We start from the raw sequence: 21,128 nt of genomic DNA, 5'->3' as shown, positions 1-21,128 counted from the left end.
ACACAGATGAGGCAAGGCCCAGAATGTCGGCCCGAGGAATTGAGACAATCCGATAAGCAGTGGGAAATATTTCTACGGGAAATTTTTTGAGTAAAAAGAAATTGTGTGGGTGAGGTTAGGATGGAGTGGGCGGGGGGAAAGACTGGTAGGAGGGGGATGGGCCGGGTTTGTTGCAGAACAATGGAGGTACAGGGTCAGGAGGGCCAGGGTGATGGCACAAGAGAGGGAGTACATGTGACTGAGGGCCACCAAGCACCTTGACAAAGGCTGTCTCTGAGGACGCACTGTGGCTTCCTGAGAATCTCGGTAGCCTGTCCAAGGACACAACAGGGAGAGCCTGTCACTATGTCATGGTGACCACGTCTCTTGCAGCAGTCTCTAGGCCTAGCCCCAAGGACCTTGAGCAAAGTTTGAGTCACTCATCCTGTTCAGTGGAGCAGCTGAAGCCTAAGACCCAGCTGTGGGCGGGGGAACTCACTTCCCTCCAGAGCTTTCTGATCTTGGTTCTCCTTGCCTGAAAGAGTGAGTACATCCATTAGGGTTGAATGGCTCCCTTTCCCATTATGTAACGACTTAGGGCAAGTAATTAGCTCTCCCAGGAGTGAAAGGCCAACAGTTGAGAATTCAATGTCTTTCTCCAACTTGGATCAGAAATAGGGCTGGGGCAAATGATGAAAGGGAAGCCCCTTTGAGAGCCATCTCCCCTACGCATGCCAAACACAGACCGTCACTCAAGTGGGGAGAGAGGGAGATTGGGGAGACGGTAAAAGGAGAGCCCTGCCTCAAAGAGGACTGATAAGAGAGAAATGGGTCTGACCTACTGACGTTGACAGGGTTATTATTTTTTTTTATTTCCAGGGGGAGAAATTGTCATCCCTTAAGATACATCTGACCTTCAGATGTATTTTGGCTCACGCAACGTTCGTTAAAGTGGTGAATTTGTTGTCAGCTTAAAAAAAAAAAATCAAGAGACTGTACATTTAAAACTGGATTTCAGCTTATGAAGTTTTCACCCCAGCCACACTGGGCTTTTATTTTTTTCTTAAGGTACAGTTGACATAGATTAGTGACGAATTTCCGGTGTACAACATAACGATTTGATATTGTGAAATGATTTCCACAATACGTCTAGTTAACATCTATCTCCTGCATAGTTACAACATGTTACTTTGGAGATGAGAAGTTGTAAGATTTACTCTTACCGACCTTCAACTATGCAATGCATTATTATGAACTATAGTCACCCTGCTGTACATCACATCCCTATGACTTCTTTTATAACAGATATTTGTATCCTTTGATCCCCTTTACCCATTTTACCCACCTCCACATTCCCCTCTCTGGAAACCCCCAATCTGTTTCTATTACTTTTGGGTTCTCTAGTTTTGCTTTTGCTACTGTTGTTTTATTTCTTTTTTTTTTTTTTTAAGTTTATTTATTTATTTTTGAGAGAGACAGAACAGGAGTGGGGGAGGAGGGAGAGACAGAGACACAAAATCCGAAGCAGGCTCCAGGCTCTGAGCTGTCAGCACAGGACCCAACGTGGGCTTCAAACTCACCAACCACGAGATCATGACCTAAGCCAAAGTCAGACGCTTAATCTACTGAGCCACCCAGGCCCCCCACTACTGTTGTTTCAGATTCCACAGATCATATGATATTTGTCTTTCTTTGACTTACTTCCCTTAGCATAATGCGCTCAAGGTCCATCCATGTCACAAATGGCGAGATATCCTTCGTTTTTCTGGTTCCGTAATATTTTATCATATTGTGTATACCACATTTTCTTTATCCATTCATTCATTGATGGACACTTGTTTCCATATCTTGGCTTTTGTGAATAATGCTGCAGTGAACGTGGGGTGCAGATGTTTTTTGAACTGGTGTTTTTGTTTTCTTCCGAAAAATCCCAGAAGTGAATTGTCGGATCATATGGTATTTCTATTTTAGTTTTTTTGAGGAACCTCAAAACCTAGAGTGCCTGCAGCAACTTACATTCCCACCAACAGCACACAAGGTTACCTTTTCTCCACGTCCTCACCAACACTTCTTTCTTGGTCTTTAATAATAGCCATTCTAACGGGTGTGACATGATATCTCATGATGGTTTTCATTTGCATTTCCCTGATGTTTGGAGATGGTGAGCATATTTTCATGTACCTGTTGGCCATCTGTATATGTTCTTTGGGGAAAAAAAGCCTATCGAAATCTTTGGCCCATTGTTAATTGTTTTCTGTTATTGTATGAATTCTTTCGATGTTTTGGAGATTAACCCTTTATGAGATAATATGATTTGCAAATATCTTCTTTCATTTGGTAGGTGCCTTTTCAATTTGGTGATGGTTTCCTGTGCTGTGCAGCAGCTTGTTAGTTTGAGGTAGTCCCACCAGTCTAGTTTTGTTTTTACTGCCTTTGTTTTCGGTGTCAGACCCAAAAAGTCATCCTCAAGACCAATGCCAAGGAGCTTACTGCTTATGCTTTTTTCCACGAGTTTTATAGTTTCATGTCTTACATTTAAGTCTTTAATCCATTTTTCATTAGTTTTAAGGCTTTTTTTAATGTTTATTTTTGAGAGAGAGAGAGAGAGAGAGAGCGAGCGAGCATGAGCAGAGGAAGGGCAGAGAGAAAGAGAGAGAGACAGAGACAGAATCCGAAGCAGGCCCCAAGCTCCAAGCTGTTAGCACAGAGCCCAACGTGGGGTTCGAACTCATGCACCATGAGATCATGACCACAGCCAAAGTCAGACGCTTAACCAACTGAGCCACCCAGGTGCCCCAAGTCTTTAATACGTTTTGAGTTAATTTTGGCATATGGTGTAAGACAGGGGTCCAATTTTATTCTTTTGCATGTGGCTGTCCAGTTTTCCCGGCACCATTTATTGAAGAGACCACCCTTTCTCATCGTATGCTATTGACTCCTTTATCATAAATTGACCACATATGTGTGGGTTTATTTCTGACTCCATGCTGTTTCCTAGATCCACATGTCTGTTTTTATGACAATACTGTACTGTTTTGAAATCGGGCAGCACAAGGTCTCCAGGTTTGTTCTTTCTCGAGATTGCTTTGGCTATTAGAAATCTCTTGTGGTTGCATACAAATTTTAGGATTGCTTATTCTATTTCTGTGAAAAATGGCATTGGAATTTTGATAGCGATCGCTTTGAATCTAGATTACTTTTAGATATTTTAACAATATTCTTCTAATCCATGAGCACAGAATGTCTTTATTAGCAGCATCTTCAATTTCTTTCATCAATGTTTTACAGTTTTCAATGTATAGGTCTTTTACCAATTTGGTTAAATTTATTCAGAAGTATTTTCTTTCTTTTGATACAATTATGAATGGAATTTTCTCAATGAATTATCAGAAAACGTTCGTATATAGAAACAACAGAATTCTGCATATTGATTTTGTATCCCGCAACTTTACTGAATTCGTTGCTTAGTTCTAATAGTCTTTTGGTGGAGTCTTTAGGGTTTTCTACAATATCCTGTCATTTGCAAATAGTGACAGGTTTACTTCCTCCTTCCCAATTTGGATGCGCTTTATTTCTTTTTCTTACCCCATTGATCTTAGGCTGGTCTTCCTGAGACCTAGATCAGTGAAGTCCTATGATGGCTGTTGTACCCTTGAAATGGAGCAGAGCTGTTTGCCACGGACCCCAGCTGGCCTGACCTTCCCTATTTCCTCACTTCACTTCGCTAGCATATGAGTTCACAAGTCTCGGTTTAAAGTAGGCTCACAATGGGCAATTAATGAACTTGATGTGAAGAGCAGACTTGATGCTTACCTAGTTCAGAAGTAAACCAAGATAGAACGTGAGGGAAGTTAGATCAAAGGGAGGTTGTGTAGTTAGCCAGACTATTATGATGAGGGCACTGAGGCTCTCTTTCTTACAACTTCTGCTATCACAAGTGGGTAAGTTCCCTGTCAGAAGGTCCACTGCAAAGCAGCTCATGTCTCCTTGTTGGCTGAATTTAGCAGGACACCCCTTTAGAGCCTCTGTGAATTATGTTGGGGCCTATCCTGCTTCAGGTCAACTCTTGTTAGCAGCAAACTCATGGACTCAGGAATTTTTGCAAGAAGGGAGTTCATTTTCTCCCCATGCCCCTGCAAAAAAAAAAAAAAAAAAAAAAAAAAAAAATTCCACAGAACATCCATTGTCCACATTTTTATATTTAGACTGATTTGCCTTTCAGTCAGTTAAGTGTCTAACTCTTGATTTCAGCTCAGGTCATGAGATCAAGTCCCATGTCTGGCTCTGCACTGACAGTGTGGAACCTGCTTGTGATTCTCTCTGCCCCTCTCTCTCTCTCTCTCTCTCTCTCTCTCTGTCTGTCAAAAATAAATAAACTTACACACACTGATTTGCTTCTGCTAACTGTGATATGGGAGCTCAGGATCCCAACTCCATTATTACCAAAACAATTTGATTTTCAGAGTTCCTTTGAACAGATAGCATATCCAAAATGAGTGATTTGGTTGAAATATGTTTTTGTTTTTTTTTTTATGTTCCCTGTATTCATCCTTCAAGTTCATGGCCATCACCCATCACCACCTGAGAGTACTTAGTTCTCAGGATAACTAAAAGGGAGAATAAATCCTGCTTGCTTTGAACACAACCCAGGGTTCACCATATGTTCCTGTCCTGGCCAATGCTAATCAGCTCTTCCCCACTCCTCCCCTCTTTTGTCCTTATAAATCAAGAGCCCTCAGTGTTAGTCACCACAAAAGAGATAATTAGTGAGTACAAGCTGCTACCTTCATAGATCATTCCGTGCCTCGGATTCCAGCTAAGCCAAGAAACTGGAACGAGCACCATCACATAATTATGAGTTGCTTTAGCAGAACATTTTTTATACAAGGCTATGAGTCTGAACGTTTAAATCTGGATTCTATACACCGCCCCCTGGCTGTTGTAAGGATAGCTATGATGTGGGGCCAAAGGGAAGTTTACTTACCCATTTTATAAGGTTTTTCTTTCCTAGACTAAAAACTGTCTCTAGAACCCCAAGGATTTGGAACAGCAGGTGTTTCTTAATGTCATAGCCTTCAGATTTGGATATTTTAAATACCTTGACCCTCCACGTGGATGTGGCAGCAAAAGATATCGTCCCTTTGTTCCACTGGGGATATGCTGTATCCCCCCAGAAAGCCATGGCTTGTGCCCTTACCAACCATTTGTCCAACTGGAAAATTCATTTCATGCTCTGGCAGGACCCATGGTCAAGGGCATTGCTGCCCCAAGAAAAGAAAGACTGTTTCCCGTCCAACTAAATAGTCTAGGAACTTCCTTCCCATGCGTTGCTAACCAAATATCGCTGGCTTGCATAGCAGTGTTCCGCTCATGTATTTATGACTTTGGAGCTGTTCAAATGCATGCTGGCTTTTATTTTTTCCATCACACGGTGGTTCTTCCAATTTTTTAGTTTCCCATATCAACCACTTTGCTATTTTTAAGCAGAACCATTTCAAGCCTGAGTAGCTAATCCGAACAGTGAAACCTTACCAATTCAAGCAGAGAGCTTGTATTCTTCCAGTGAGGGAAAGACTAACATTTAAAATTGGAAGCCTATTTCATTTTCTATAAGATAAGGGTATAGGATTGTATAATCCAAGTTCTTCCTACTAATATTAAAACCACATTTCATCAAATCTAAGATGCCATTGATCATAAGGAACATATTTTCTATACCAACAGTTTTAAAACTTGTCACTGGTTAAATTATTCCAAAACACTTTTAAAGATTTCCCTGCAATGTGTGGACTGGTCCCATCAGACTCCTATGGCTTTGAAATCCGTTCAGACAAATCTGGTGACCTCTCCTGCCCTCTAGTTGTATCGTTTGGCACGAAATAGGCCAATCCTTTTGAGTGATCTCAGTAAGGAAATGTAACACCACTTTTTATCTCCTTGGGAGTATCTGTGTTTCTGAGCAAATAAAGCATTTGCTGATCTCTTTGCAAGAAAATACAGAATTGCTGTCCTCCTACTAAAGATTAACATTTGCTTCATCAACATCAAACATTTACATGCCGCTGCTCTGTTTTTGAGACTTTTTACGTGTACACTAACTTTCCAGACCAATGCTGAATCCTAATGTAATCTTTTCTAAGACATTTAATGGCAGTGAAATTCAATGGTGTAGTCCCAGGAACGGACACCTGTGACTGTTTGCCACGCTCGGACAATGGCATTTGCATCATGACTGCAGCTTGGCAACAGAAGCTGCATGACCCCTCAATCATCTGTGCATTCTAATCTCGGGAGATGTTAAAGTTTGCAAAAACAGGCATCCTAGAATGGATCCGTTATGGAAGTAGCTACAGTCTATTGATAACTTACTGCATGTCTGGTAGGGTATTAAAATCTGGACAAGACTTAATATTGACCTGACCTCACCACTGCCCCAAATGTATGTCTGGATCAGGAAATTTAACCAGGTTCACAAAATTGCCCCCGACTACACCGGTAAACTTCAGAGCAAGGATTCTGATTCAGACAATAAGCCATCCTATCCACCAGCTGTATTTCTTCCGGCTCTATAAATCGTGTACTCATCAACTGTAGACTGCTGTTTGATTCCATTTACTTTCAAGAACGTGAACCATTGTTCCAAATAAGCACTCAACCTATATTCGTTTAAAATAGTTACTTAAAATAGCTCAACCACAGGGAGCCTGGGTGGCTCAGTTGGTTAAGCGTTCGACTTCAGCTCAGGTCATGATCTCACGGTTTGTGAATTTGAGCCCCGCGTTGGGCTCTGTGCTGACAGCTCGGAGCCTGAAGGCTGCTTCGGATTCTGTATCTCCCTCTCTCTCTGCCCCACCCCTGCTCTTGCTCTGTCTCTCTCAAAAACAAAAATTTTTAAAAAGCTCAACCACATAAGATTTTTCTGTAATGAATTGATAAAAATATTTTATAATTAGCATATCCGTTATGAGCAAAATGGCCATTTCTTAAAGGGGCTCCCCCACGTGATTTCTGCCTTCACAACCGCTGTGGGAGCTGATGTGGCCATCTGCAGCTACTTCTCACCAGAGTGCAAGGAGATAGTTAACTCATCACCATTTTCTGACCAAAACCCCACTTAAGAGCTGGAATGACTTGTTCAGTAGCACATGGGCACACACAGCAAACTATGGACCGAGATCAGTTTATATCTTGGTCTCTTGGCCCTTGGGCCTGCTCCTTTTTTTTTTTTTTTTTTAATTTTTTTTAATATTTGTTTATTTTTGACAAAATAATTGAGAGAGACAGAGCATGAGTGGGGGAGGGGCAGAGAGAGAGGAAAACACAGAATCCGAAGCAGGCTTCAGCCTCTAAGCTGTCAGCACAGAGCCTGACACGGGGCTCGAACTCACAGACCACAAGATCATGACCTGAGCCAAAGTTGGACACTCAACCGACTGAGCCACCCAGGTGCCCTTGGGTCTGCTCTTTAACACGGACGGTGAATGGTTATAGGCAATTACGGCTTTAGTGTTTTTTTAAAGACCTTTAATGTAGTTTTACTTTCCCAATGTTAGAAGACCAGACAACGAATGACATTTTTAGTGGACAGGAGTCCCCAGCCCCTGATGCTGGCTACCAGCCCAGCGGTAGAGAATGGAAGCCGGGAGCCACCTTGCCTCTAGGGAATAGTGCTGCTAAGCAAATCCCCGTGGCTTTGTGGTGATGGCGATTCTGTTTCCACAGACAGTTAAATACGGAATCTGGGAGGAGCTTTGTATTTATGTTCAGTGCTTTGGGAACCAAACCCAAAAGAAAGGACTGAGTGTGACTAAGGGCTTTCGTGGTCAAAATAAACACCAACAAGAGGGAATTACCAAGTCCAAACAGTTGAGGAGTGCCAACCTCAAGCTCTGGTCTTGTAGATACCATGACCACTATATAAATTTGCATTCCAGGGACTAGTGGAGTGTTTTAAGAGAATGCAAAAAGCATCTTTTAAAAGTTGTTTTCTCAAATCACTAATTCACTCGGTTGGTGACTGCATATTGAGTACATACACATGATACAGGGAGGGGGACATAGGAGTGAACAAATCACGTTCTGAGTGTAGCAAGCATGTGTACTTGAAGAGGCCCAGTTGAACAATAAGCAAAGCCGGAGACTTTTCTGACCTCCCGCTGGTTTTGTGACAGCTGTAAAGGCGCTTCCCACTACGGCCTGACCAAAGACAGGAAGAGGCGCTCTCAAGATGGCTTCCCGGATGGCTGTGCGAGCCTCACGGCAACAGCACTCTCCCCAGAAGTCTCTGCAGCTGCCACCGTCTCCTTAATGACAAACGAGCCTGGCCTAGACAACCCTGCCTACGTGTCCACAGCCGAGGATGGTCAGCCAGCAGACGGCCCACTGGACTCTGGCCGGAGCAACCGAACTAGGGGTGAGTCAAATGGGTGGTTTTCTGGGAATGGGCTCCTTGCCTTGAAATCGCCCTCCATGGAATATTTACTGTAGAAGGTTCTAGCAAATTTTTTTTTTTGTTTTAAGGGGAAATCATTCTGGTAGTTTCGGCTGCAATCCAATGTCCAATTCTCTAAAGTGAAATGAAACCACAAGTACCTCAGATTGTTAAAAATGTGTAATTGGACTTGGTGGAAGGGGCGAAGTTAGGCCTGATGATTCACCACCCCTTCCCATCCTTCTATCCATGCTGCCCAAGAAAAGTGCTTCCACATTCAGTCCAGCCCAGTGAGAAAGAAAAGCAGATTTTTCAACAAGCCATACATAGTTCATGGTAGAAAACAGAGACAGTACAGGGAAGCAAATCCCATGTTCCTACCACCTAGAAGCAATCACTTCATGTTATTGTATATATCTGACCAGACACATACATAAAAGAGGATTTCTGTGAGTGAGTAGCTACTGTTTCTCCCTTCTCACTTGTCCTCAGCACGGCCTTTTGAGCGATCCAGTATCAGGAGCAGATCTTTTAAAAAAATAAATCGAGCTTTGAGTGTTCTTCGAAGGACAAAGAGTGGAAGTGTAGTTGCCAACCAAGCTGACCAGGGCAGAGAAAATTCCGAAGGCACCGCTGCCTCCGAAGGTAAGTGAGCTCCCTGTGAGAGTGGACGTGGTGCTGGGCTTCCAGAATGACTTCAGGGGTGGTGACACCTGACCACCACCTGCTTTCTAGGACACCTCCCCTCACGAGGGCATAAAATATTTTTTACCTTGATTAGCTTACTTCTTACATAAGTAACTAAAGGCAGAAGTGATTGTTCTCTTTTCACGGAAGTTGAACACACAGGTTTTGGAACCCTTAACCTCCAGGTGCTAGCTTAACACATACAGAACATAATAATTATTAAGTAAAAAGCATTTAGAATAGTGGCTGGCATATAGTAAACACCATGTAAATATTTTATCTTATTGCAGCTATGTATAACGTGTGGTTCTGAGTGTGTTTTTCATGCATTTACTTAATTCTCACAACAAACCTATGAAGTAGCTGCTATTATTACCCCTCTTTTACAGATAAGAAAACTGAGGCACAGGGAGATTACTTAGGGTGTTTAACTTTAAATCCAAACTTGAATGTGGCTCCAGAATCCGGGCAAAGGAAGTTATTGGCTCTTAGATCTTATGTGGTTTTGCCAATATTAGTGAAGCTGAGGAAATACTTCCTATCTTACGTTAGAGCTTTAGAGCAGTCGCAGTAACTTTTCTTTAAAAAATGAAGCTTTCTCGTGTGCCAGGTAGTGTGTGCCCTAAGTCATTTAGATGTCGCAATGCTAAGGGACAGGGATTATTATTCTCATTTCACAGATGAAGAAACTGAGACCCAGAGAGTAAACTAGCCCAGAGTCACCCAGCTAGAAAGTGACAGACACAGGAGCTAAACTCAGGTCCTCTGGCTCCAGAACCCACCCATTAACCACTGGGTGAAGTGCCCTCCACTCCTGGGGGGTTGAGAGGTAAATCCCAACCCACTGTCTTTATCCTGCCTTCAGAGAATCCATGAGCAGTCCTAGAAAATCCCTCTTGTCTCCTTATCACCTCTCCCGCTATGCGCACCTGTACTGGCACATGCACGCACCCATACACACACACACACACACACACACACACACACACACACACACACTCTACATCCTCTAACTACTCTGAACTCATTACAGTCCTGCGAATACTGTGTCTTTCTCTCCCTTCCATGCTACTATACAACCTTCACGCCCGCACTCCTTCAGCAGGCATTCTGATTCCTCCTTGCAGGCTGTGCATGGGCTTTGCCTCCTCTTGGAAGCCCTCCCTGACTTCCTCAGTCCCCTTTCCTTTGTGTTCTCCATGCACCTGCATCTTGATTACAGTGGTGTCACCTTTCATTGTAACCGCATCCAGAAGGGCAGGGCTTCTTTTGATGAGTCTTTGTATTCTCAAGATGATGTGCAATATCCAGCACATATGATAGTGTTCACTGAATGTTTGTGCAGTGAAAATGGGATTACAACTTCCCTCCTGCCATTTCTCTCTCTTATTAAAGCATCCTGAGTTCTCCAGGTAAAGTCTTCTCCTGCCTGAATAACACTTTTTTGCATGTTTATAGCAGAAACCTTTTTAATAAGAGATACTATGCGTAAGGTACTGGCCTAGGCTCTGTGATATTATGTAAAGATTACAAAATCCAGTTTCTGGCTTCAAGAGGCTCATTCATAACTGAAAGAAAAGAAAGCATCATGAAGAGTGAGATATAAATAAATGGCAGCGGCAGCCACAGGGAAAAGAGCATCATTTGCAGGTAGGGTGGCAAAATCTGTGTTTAAGGGGCGGTTTATGACCTGGATGGGCACTGGGATCTTGGCTGTGTTAGAAAGTAGCAGAAGCCAAGGTTAAGGCTAGATTAGGAGGGTCTTGGATGCCGTTTGGGCGTCTTGATTTGGGGCAGTGAACACACCCGGGAGCTTTTGCAGACTGTTATTGCCGGATCTGTGCTATGATCCAGGAACACGAAGACGGCTGCCATGTGAGGTGTGCAGGGGGCTTAGAGGGGGAGAGAATGGATTTCTTCAGATGCTCCAGGAAGCTATTACCCAGAATGGGATGAGGTGTTAAGACTGAGCAAGGCTGGTAGTGATGTCTTTACAGGACTTGTGAGGCAACAAAACTTTCAAAAATGGCCTTCGAGTCTCACTGCTCCAGCAACTTGTGGCTGGTCTGGTGACCCTCGTGGCGTGACTTATCCATCCTTTTCACGTGGGTAAAGAGGCTCCACTGTTGGTTGGCTGGGTGGCCCTGGCCTGGTTATTTAACGTCTCTGAGCTCCAGCATTCTGTCACCTAAAAACAAGGATAATAATAATCTACTTCATGGGCACCCAGGTGGCTCAGTCAATTAAGCATCCAACTCTTGATTTTGGCTCAGGCCATGATCTCATGGTTTGTGAGTTCAAGCCCCACATCAGGCTCTGTGCTGACTGTGCAGACCCTGCTTGAGATTCTCTGTCCCTCCCCGACTGGCTGAAATATGGCCTTTTGTAGCAACATGGATGGAACTGGAGAGTGTTAGGTGAAGTGAAATAAGTCAGGTAAAGAAAGACAGATACCATATGTTTTCACTCCTGTGTGGATCCTGAGAAACTTAACAGAAGACCATGGGGGAGGGGAAGAAAAAAAAAAAAGGGAGGGACCCAAACCATAAGAGACTCTTAAAAACTGAGAATAAACTGAGGGTTGATGAGGGGGTGGGAGAGGGGGGAAGGTGGATGATGGGCATTGAGGAGGGCACCTGTTGGGATGAGCACTGGGTGTTGTATGGAAACCAATTTGACAATAAATTTAATATTAAAAAAAATAAAAAAAAATTTAAAAAACAAAAACAAAAGCCAAAACAAAAAGTAATAATCTGCTTCATAGGGTTGTTGTAAGGACTAAATGCAAAAAAACATGCACACAACTGGCTGGCTTGTAACACCCTTAGGTGAGGACATAATTTTGAACAACCCTGTTTCATTCCAGACCAGCACAAATTTGGCAGTTGAAAAATTATTTTAACTCTTCAAGGTCACTATGGTCTCATTGGCGTGGTTCTAATTAGCATTATGTACAAAAGTGACTGGGCGTGTCTTTTCAGACTCTCAAATGCCCTGAATAGTCCAGGTTTGGGAAGACAGTTTTTATAAATCGGTTGGGGAAGTGGGGGATGGACAGGGAGGGGGAGGGAAGCATGAATCAGCAACTTGGATGATTTATTTCTAAACCTTTCTTTGTTCGAAGTGGTTTTTTAAAAATCACCATTCCCTGTCCCCAAACCTGTTCCAACAAACGCTTGTGGTAGAACCTATTTAATGTAATCAAAGTAGTTTAAACATCCATTGAACTCAATCACCCAAGTACTTCGAGCACCAGAAACTGACAGATTAAGGCTGTTGCCCGTAGCCTTACAGCAAAGCCAGTCGCTTACATTAAATCACATCCCAGTGGACGTTAAGGACCCCCATTTGCAATGTCTCAGGCTTCCTCTGACTGCTCAATTGCCTTGTTTATCCTATTCTATGCTTCGAAGTAATTTTAATTCTTTCTGTATTGTTCCTGGAGAGTTGAGCCCTTCTTAATGAACTCAGAGTTCATTAGGGAAAATGGACGAAGGTCATGGGTTTTGAAAACGGTGCCTTGTGCAGAACCAGACCTGCAGAGGACTTTCCCAGATGACTTAACGAAGAGAGAATCTTAGGACAAAGGCAGCTGTCAGCAGCTACGGGAGACAAAAGCGTTTCCACCCTCCATGTCCAAACTCCAGTAACCCGGGAGGACCTGCTATCAGCAAACTAGGTGTAGGTTGGGCAGTATTTCACCGCATCCCTTCCGCACACTTTTCCCACTAACGGGTCTATACGGCAAGTCCCCCGTGGACCTGTTGTGAATCCCTGGCTCTACAGAAACCTGAGGGAGGTGACAGGATGGTGGTCGCCTGGAGCCCCAGGTTGTGACCTGACTCTGAGAGTGCCTTACTTGGCACCCTCCCCAGCAGCCAATCATGTCACTTCCCCACTCCACGCTCAAACATCCTCAGGTATAAAATAAAGCCACACAACTGTCTCTGTCGAGCCAGGCAACTAGGGAAGCTCTTGTGTGGGCGCAGTGGTGGTGGGGTGGTGAAGGGACCTGTGAAAGATTTCATACAGAAAGAAGAGCCTTCAGTTAAAAGTTAGAGTCTGAGGGATCCGCCTAGGTCTCTGGGCCTCCTGTTAGCTCCGAATTCAGCTAGATCAGGGACGAGGTTCTGGAAGCCACATCCATCTCTTTGTGGTCATGGATCAGGCTGCTTGACTTCCCTTTATCGACCACAATGTCTGGTAGAGAGGACTGGTAATTCTCTAAGCCTGAAAAAGCAGGGACTTCCAGGCAGAAATCTTCAAAAGGGACAGAGAAGAGCAGGTTCGTTCTGTTGTGTTCGTGGATAAGTGATAAAACTGCGGTTGATTCCATCACGACCCTTCATTCATTTTCATTCACTCCTCCACCCTCGGGAGGCCCTGCCCAATGCTTGCGATCTGTGCACGCAACCACGGAACAGTCAGAAGTGATGTCCTCAAGGATTTTAGAGTCCAGGAGAGGCTGTAAGAAATGAGCATGACTAATGAAGGCTCAGTGCTGTGAGAAACAAGTTTCGGGGAGAAATGGGATGTTTAGACAAAACAAGGAAAGTGGGATCGGGGTAGCGTTTAATTGAAAGGGATCATTTCATGCAAGTCTTGAAGAAAAAAATTGGGCCGAGGCCTAGAATGAAAACCATTCCAAGCAGAGAAACTTATCCTGGCACAGAGGCAGGAAAATGGAAAACATGTATGAGGAACGATGAATAGTTTAGTTTGGCTGAAACCAAAGTTTGGCAAGAAGGAGAGTGGTTGGAAATGTCCGTTGGGTCGGTGTCTTAAGTAAATACTGTCTTTGTCCATTTTAGTCTTTCCAAGGTTGTATCACCTGATTCCAGATGGTGAAATTACGAGCGTCAAGATCAATCGAGTGGATCCCAACGAAAGCCTCTCCATTAGGCTTGTGGGAGGCAGCGAAACCCCACTGGTCCATATCATTATCCAGCACATTTACCGTGATGGGGTGATTGCCAGGGACGGCCGGCTCCTGCCAGGAGACATCATCCTGAAGGTAGAGCCCGTCTGTGGGGCCGTGAAAAGGGCTTAATAAAAATCACTTTGGAGCAAGTAATTGGATGGATGAAATGCTGAATCAATATGGAGCGGCCACTTTCCATATTTATTATGTTGATAGGACTCTTCATCTGAGATTTGTCATTTAATTGAGATAGGTCTTTGTCCCCCTCTGTCTTGTTCTTCTGGTCTGTCCCTCTTTCTGTATATAAGTATCTCTCTGTGTCTCTGTATCATTTTGTCTTTTCCCCTCCACCTTTCATCCCCCCTGCCCCTTCTCTACCTCCTTTCTTCTCTTCTACCTCTCTCCTCCTTTCTGCCCCCTCCTCCTACTTTAAGTAACAATAGCCTAAAATAATATCAAACTGGAGCATATATCTTCTTATATTGTTTTTAGAGCAGATTAATGGAACATTTTGTATTTTATCTAATCACTCCCATTCACACAACCCTCTAAAGTAAATTTCCCGTAGCTTAATGGCCCTCCGTGAGAAAACCCAAAAAGTATTCCTAAGCTATTCCCACCAACCCATAGGCATTCCAGGGAAGGCAGGTGATAGAACAGCACACCCTGGGCATTTCTGTCCCCTGAGGCTTGGGTGAGAGGAAGGACGTTAGGGAAGAATGTTGAGAAGAAAAGAAAAGGTCAAGGAAGAGTTGCTTATCAGAAGTCAGACGTGTGGCAGAAGTGACAAGAAAACCCTCCCTGGTCACACATTTCCTGTCTGATGCCCGGATGGGGGTTTCATTCCATTCCTTCTAGGTCATTGAGGGGCGGGCACCTGACACATCATGAGCTATTTCTCTAACAGAAATTCTTATTTTGGGGGTGATAAGAGGTGAAAGAATTTAAAGCAGGTGTCGTTGCAATACTGAAAGTCCCGCTGGTCCCTGAGGTGGAGCACGAGGCGAGGCCCATCCCCCTCCAGAGATGGTCCGCGGCGCAGTCAGCGACAGTGCGCGTGGCTCCCCTCCAGCGGAAACCGCTGCCGGTGAGGGTTGTATAATACGCAGTTGTGATTCTTACAGTCTTCAAGTGGCCCTGGCAGGCAAAATGCTGCCAGAACTGTCTAGGAGATGACCCCGGCCTTCTCTCGGCCTGGGTGCGATGGGACGACCAGACGCAGACGTGACAGAGCAGAGCAAGGGCTTTGAGCTCACCTGTGCTTGGACAAAGGTGGTGAGGCTTGTCTGTGCATGAGAGCCCCCCTCCATCCCTGGAGAGGCAGCAAAAAACTGATGACTGTACGTGCAGGAGGGCCTCTTAAAATCTCACGTCACGCCTCCACTAATAATCGACTGCGAGTACGAGAAATCTTACCAAACCATAGACATTCAAGAAGGTTGTCTCTCTTCTGTGGGGCCCCTGTCCTTCAGACACTGCACAGCGGGGTGCCAGAGCGGTGACTACCATTAGGGGCTGTAGCCTCCAGGCTGGGCCTGCTTAGCCAGAGTAATTAAAACCAGAGAGCCCCATGTGGCATCGGCCCTACAGATAATTAACGAGGCACAAATGAAAGGGTTGAGCTTGAGAACATTTAAGTAGCATAATAAAGTGATCCAGCCTTTCAGTAAGAGCCTAGAAACGCAGTCACATCCATTTGTTTGACACTATACAGAGGTTGTTTTTCTCACACACACACACACACACACACACACACACACAGTGATGGGGCCTGGAAGTTCGAGTTCCAGGATGGAGGCCCCAGGGAGAACAATTCATCTGGAGCTCTTTGGAAAGAAAAGTGTCAGCTCAGTTTGATCTGAAGAGTTTAGTATAATCATTTGAACTTCATGGGAAATGTTCTTCTTTTGCCTTTTCCTACTTTTTCTTCCTTTTTTCTCCACCCTCCTCTCCACCTCCACCCCTTCGGCTGGACACTAAGTTTGGCAAGCAACAGGAATGAGGGTTGGGACTTGTACAGATAAATCCAGGGGCCTGTCCAAGAACGAGCCTGAAGAAAGATGGCGTCCAGCGAGACAGATCTGAACTGGAGGTGCGAGTGATGCTGAAGGAAAGCAGGGTTAGGAGTAATGTTGGAAGGCGGGTGTATGCAGGTATTTGGACAGAGGAGGAGGTGGGAAACCAGAGCAGTCTTTAAGGAAGGATGCTGCTGATGCTGTGGGCCCGGGGCCTTTTAGGAAGTGTTGTGGCAAGTGGAGCTGGTTGATTTGTTCTGACTTCCGGTCTCCCCCCGCCAGGTCAATGGGATGGACATCAGCAACGTTCCTCACAACTACGCCCTTCGCCTCCTGCGGCAGCCCTGTCGTGTGCTGCGGCTCACTGTGCTGCGAGAGCAGAAGTTCCAAAGCAGGAGCAATGGACAGGCACTGGATGCCTATGGACCCCGCGATGACAGTTTCCATGTGATTCTCAACAAAAGCAGCCCTGAGGAGCAGCTTGGAATAAAACTGGTGCGCAGGGTGGATGAGCCCGGGGTTTTCATCTTCAACGTGTTGGATGGTGGGGTAGCAGACCGACATGGTCAGCTGGAGGAGAACGACCGTGTGTTGGCCATCAATGGACATGACCTTCGGTACGGCAGTCCCGAAAGCGCAGCTCATCTGATTCAGGTGAGTCACAGGGCATTGCCAAGATCTCGGCTGGAAACTGCCATCAGGAGTGGTATGCTCATTAACCTGCCCTACCTGCCATGTTACTACCACATGTAACATGTAGTGCCCCCCTTCCCAGGAATCAAGATTGAAGGGCCAGGTAAGAACATTACTCAAGCAAATGATGTGTCTCAGGTTCATGGACATTCCCTAAGTGTCGCCAACCATGACTGCCTATAAACCAATGACTGCCAACCAATATGACTGCCTGTAAACACTTAGGGTTATGTGCTGCAACCTGACCGGGTGAAGATCACTTAAGGTCATCCTTATAGCCCATGTGTTGTTTGCAGACCGAAGGGTCGTTCAGATACATTCTGGACATACCCAAGGCCTCTAATTGTACTAACTCCCATGAGAAGCGGTGCCATATGCCCTCCAGGAATCCTGTGGACAGAGACCACTAGGGAATTAGCTAATAATCCCCGTCTCCATGGCTGAGTCCAGCCACTTTGGAAAACCCACGGAACTCAAGTATGAACCTTTAGGAAGGCCTCTCAAAAGAGAGGCAGGCAAGTTATGTTCCCAATAACCTGACGTTGGTTCAAGTTAATTCACTTTCCTGACTGGTATACCATCATCAAGCCCCAGCATGTATCCTGTTGGCTCTCCCTGGGTCACCATGGTTTTCTAATGCATGATGAGCTGCCATCTTTATTCTTCGAAGGACAGGCTTTGTTCTGTGCTCTTGTACTCCTAATCCATTTATTTATTTCATTTAGCCAAAACACATTAAGTTTCTGCTGCTTGCCTAGCCATGCATCAGGTACAGGGAACACAGAGACGATGACCTCTTAGGCTGCTCTCTCAAAGGAGCCCACAGTCTAGTATGGGGGATGGACTTTTTGTAAATAATTCCCATATGGTGTGTTAGTACTATAACGGAGAAATTAATAACAGTGCTGTTTCACGTGAAGGAGAGATTATTGCTTGCATGGGCCTAGGAATTCTTAATAGAGGAGAAGACCTTGAACTGGGGCTTGGACGAATCAGTAGAAGGCCTCTAAGTAGACAAGGAAGGAAGGGTCATTTGAAGGGGCTACAACACAAAAGAACATTTCCCGAAAAGCTGGTTAGGAAAAGGGTTAATACCAGGAACATGGAGTACATTAAAAAAAACAGCCATAGACGAGGCAGGAGTGGCAGGCAAGGACCAGACCCTAAGAAGCTCAGACTGTATCCTCAAGGCCATGAGGTGTCATTGGAAGGGTTTAAGAAAGGAGGTGACATGATTTTCTTGATTCCTCTAGAGGCAGTGGAGAGCGGATAGGAGAGGGGACAGATTAGAGGACTTATCTTATGAAGCATTTGCAATTACCTGGCATACCGCGTCAGCTTCTAGTTAGTGACTAAAGTATTAATACTTCAAGAATAGACAGTGAGTCAGCAGTATATATTTGGCTGAACCTTGTACCAAGTTCCACTGAAGATGACAGAAGATTGAGCCTGCTTTCAAGAATTGGTCACCTAAGCACACACTGACCTCCCTACCCGGGGTTCCGGCCATGGACTTCTTCCGGGTGTCGGCAGCTCTCTTCACTGTCGTGTGAAGCATCTTCTGCCTCTTCCTTGGGGAGAAGCAAGTGGTAGATGACACTGTCCTTTTGTACGTGGACAGCATGAGGCAGAAGGGGGCAAGGGGACTCTCCCTCCGTCCCCTGTCCACCGGGAAAGGAAGCACATGTGCTGTCTTGGCCCCCGAGCTGTGGATCTTGGTGGTGTTCCACTTTCAAGGTGATTAACAACCTGATGGATGTTTATCTCCCTAACAGGGCCTAAGGCCATGGCCTGTGGATCAGGTGGAGAACAGAATCAGAGTGACAGGAGGCATTTCCCTTCTGGAGTTTGTGCCATCTAGTTTCCGAATTCATATGTCCAGCCTCGGCTTCTCCTCTGAACGCCACCCTTCTAGAACCGACTGCCTGCTTGGTATCTCCATTTAAAGGCATCTCAAACTTAATGTCTAAAATCAAATCCTTGACTTCTCCCTACTCTATTCCTTGTCAAACCTGCTCTTTCCTCAGCTTTTGCCGGCCTCTAGAAATGGCACCATTTGCCCAGTAATTTGGGCCAGAAGAATCCCTTATTCCCTTCCACGTGCTCTTTCTGTAATCCGTTCCTCACTATGTCCATGGCTCCCATCAGGCAAGCTACCATCAGTGTTCGGTCTCCACCAGAGACCTTCCACCTGGTCTCCTTGCTTCTGCGCCCGATTCTCTACCTCTGCTCTCTACATGGCAGTTAGATGGCCACTTTACAATGTCAGTCCCATCATGTCACTCCTGTGGTCAGCTCTCTGATGCTTCCCAAGACACTTAGATTAAAATTTCCAAGTCTTGGGGTACCTGTGTGGCTCAGTCAATTGAGCATCTGGCTCATGATTTTGGCTCAGATCATGATTCCCCAGGGTCCTGGATTGAGTCCCATAATGGGTTCCATGCTGAGTGTGGAGCCTAACTTAAGTTTCATTTTCTCTCTCTCCCCTTCTCCCCCCTCTTTCTCTCCCCCCCACCTCTTTCTCTCCCCCCCTACCTCTCTCTCTCCCCCCCACCTCTCTCCCCCCCACCTCTCTCTCTCCCCCCCACCTCTCTCTCTCCCCCCCCACCTCTCTCTCTCCCTCCCTCTTTCTCCCTCCCTCTTTCTCCCTCCCTCTTTCTCCCTCCCTCTTTCTCCCTCCCTCTTTCTCCCTCCCTCTTTCTCCCTCTCTCTTTCTCCCTCTCTCTTTCTCCCTCTCTCTTTCTCCCTCCCTCTCCCTCCCTCCCTCTCTCTCTCCCTCCCTCTCTCTCTCCCCCCTCCCCCCTCTCTCCCCCCCCTCTCTCTTACTCTCCCTCCTTCCCTCTCTCCCTCCCTCTCCCTCCCTCCCCCTCCCTCTCACCCCCCTCCCTCTCTCTCCCTCTCTTCTTCTGTCTCCCCAGCACATGCGTGTGCGCTCTCTCTCTCTCAAATAAAATAAAGTATTTTTTAAAATTTTCTAAATCTTAACGGCCCACAGAGCCATACATAATCTGGCCTTTAGTTATCCTTCCAAATTAATTTCTTAAGCAAAGTAGATCTCTGGTATTCTCACCCTTGCCCGGCCATCCTCAGTCACATTGCCTTCTTGCTACTACTTCTCAAACATTTCAAGACCTTTTTCACCTCAAAGCTGGCATTCTCGCTCTCCCTCTAACTGGAAGAATCTTCCAAATAACTGTATAACTGCCAGGCTTCATTCAGGTGTTTCCTCAGACCTCACCTCAGGGAGGCCTTCACTGACAGGCCCACTTAAAATAGCTTCTCCCACCCCCAGCTCTAGATCCCTTATTTAATCAGCTTTATTTCTTCCCACCAACGAATTATTACCTGTCAACATAGTATAGAAGAATACAATATGGTATCTCAAGCACTTAGAGAAATGCCTGGCAAGAACAGACACTCGATAGTTGTTGAATGGATACATTGAGCCAAGTTCTAAAATTGTAAATATATAGAAGACCGGATTTATACATTCATCCCATCTCCTAGGGATTTTTCATCAAACCATTTACCAAAGAACAAACACCAAATCGACGTTTACATGCTGTTTGTCCCCAAGATGGAATTTCTACGTTTTGTCCTTTTGAATTTGTTCAGTTATTACTGGTGGAGCACCTTCTATGTGCCGAGAGGTATAGGTTACAGTGGAAAGCGAGACTGACGCAGTTCCTGGCCTTCTAGAGCTTGGAATGTATTCCTATCTCTGATCTCCAATAGAATGAAGTCCACGTTTGGCAGGTGGGTGTAGCCTGTTGTGTCAATGGGTGAGAACAGAAAATAAGACAGTATTTCCGAAAACATTAACCCATGAACAAGGAAGAGCCTTTTTCCTCATCACGAAGAAACTGCACACTAAGCGTGATTTTTTCTTCTTTGAAACTAGACTTTTAGGTGATCGTCAATTTTCGTGCACGTTGTGTTTGTCAACTTCCTCTGCAGGTCTGTCTGTGCAGCTCATGTTCTAGAGGTAATCTGCCAACTACACTTGGCAATAGGCAAAAGAAAAACGGTCTTACTCATGCCATTTGGACAAATTTTTGATTACATATGGCATTCTACTTTTGTAGATTAATAGCAGAAGAGGAAAAAATTTTTTCCCTGAGAAATTTATGAAGTAAAATCTTGCTTAACAGGGGGACTTCCTAAAAGAGTCTTCTCACAAAGCCAATGTGCTTTATAAGCAGGGGAAAGGGGAAAAAAAGATCTTTTAAAGGCTTGGGCAAAGCTAGTTGGAAAAGAAATGGAAAAAGTAGAGTGCTGGGAAAACCCAGTTAAGCAATCTCAAGAGTGGATTTTATTTATGTGATACTTGTAACGCACACCAGGCTGGGGGAATTAAACGTAATACCCTTCAAAGGTTGAGACTCAAATTACCAAGCGATCC

At 45.0% G+C, this 21,128-nt stretch overlaps 1 protein-coding gene across 4 annotated transcripts in view; it reads left to right on the top strand.

Moving 5' to 3' along the window:
• Nucleotides 1–21,128, top strand: part of LNX1 (ligand of numb-protein X 1) — a 123,085-nt gene that overhangs the window by 80,284 nt on the left and 21,673 nt on the right. For 3 of the 4 annotated variants that reach the window (XM_060654999.2, XM_081795513.1, XM_060655002.3), the window contains 4 exons: nucleotides 8,151–8,392; nucleotides 8,903–9,055; nucleotides 13,909–14,111; nucleotides 16,316–16,687. In XM_060654999.2, the coding sequence (XP_060510982.1) occupies nucleotides 8,151–8,392; nucleotides 8,903–9,055; nucleotides 13,909–14,111; nucleotides 16,316–16,687 (970 nt within the window). Of the gene's footprint in view, nucleotides 1–190; nucleotides 523–858; nucleotides 1,048–8,150; nucleotides 8,393–8,902; nucleotides 9,056–13,908; nucleotides 14,112–16,315; nucleotides 16,688–21,128 lie in introns of those variants that run through there. The other variant, XM_060655003.3, reaches the window with a different exon arrangement.

The sequence above is a fragment of the Panthera onca genome, chromosome B1, assembly GCF_046562875.1.
Source record: "Panthera onca isolate mPanOnc1 chromosome B1, mPanOnc1 haplotype 2, whole genome shotgun sequence".
NCBI classification, from domain to species: domain Eukaryota; kingdom Metazoa; phylum Chordata; class Mammalia; order Carnivora; family Felidae; genus Panthera; species Panthera onca.
This window is presented reverse-complemented; position numbering and strand designations above follow the sequence as displayed.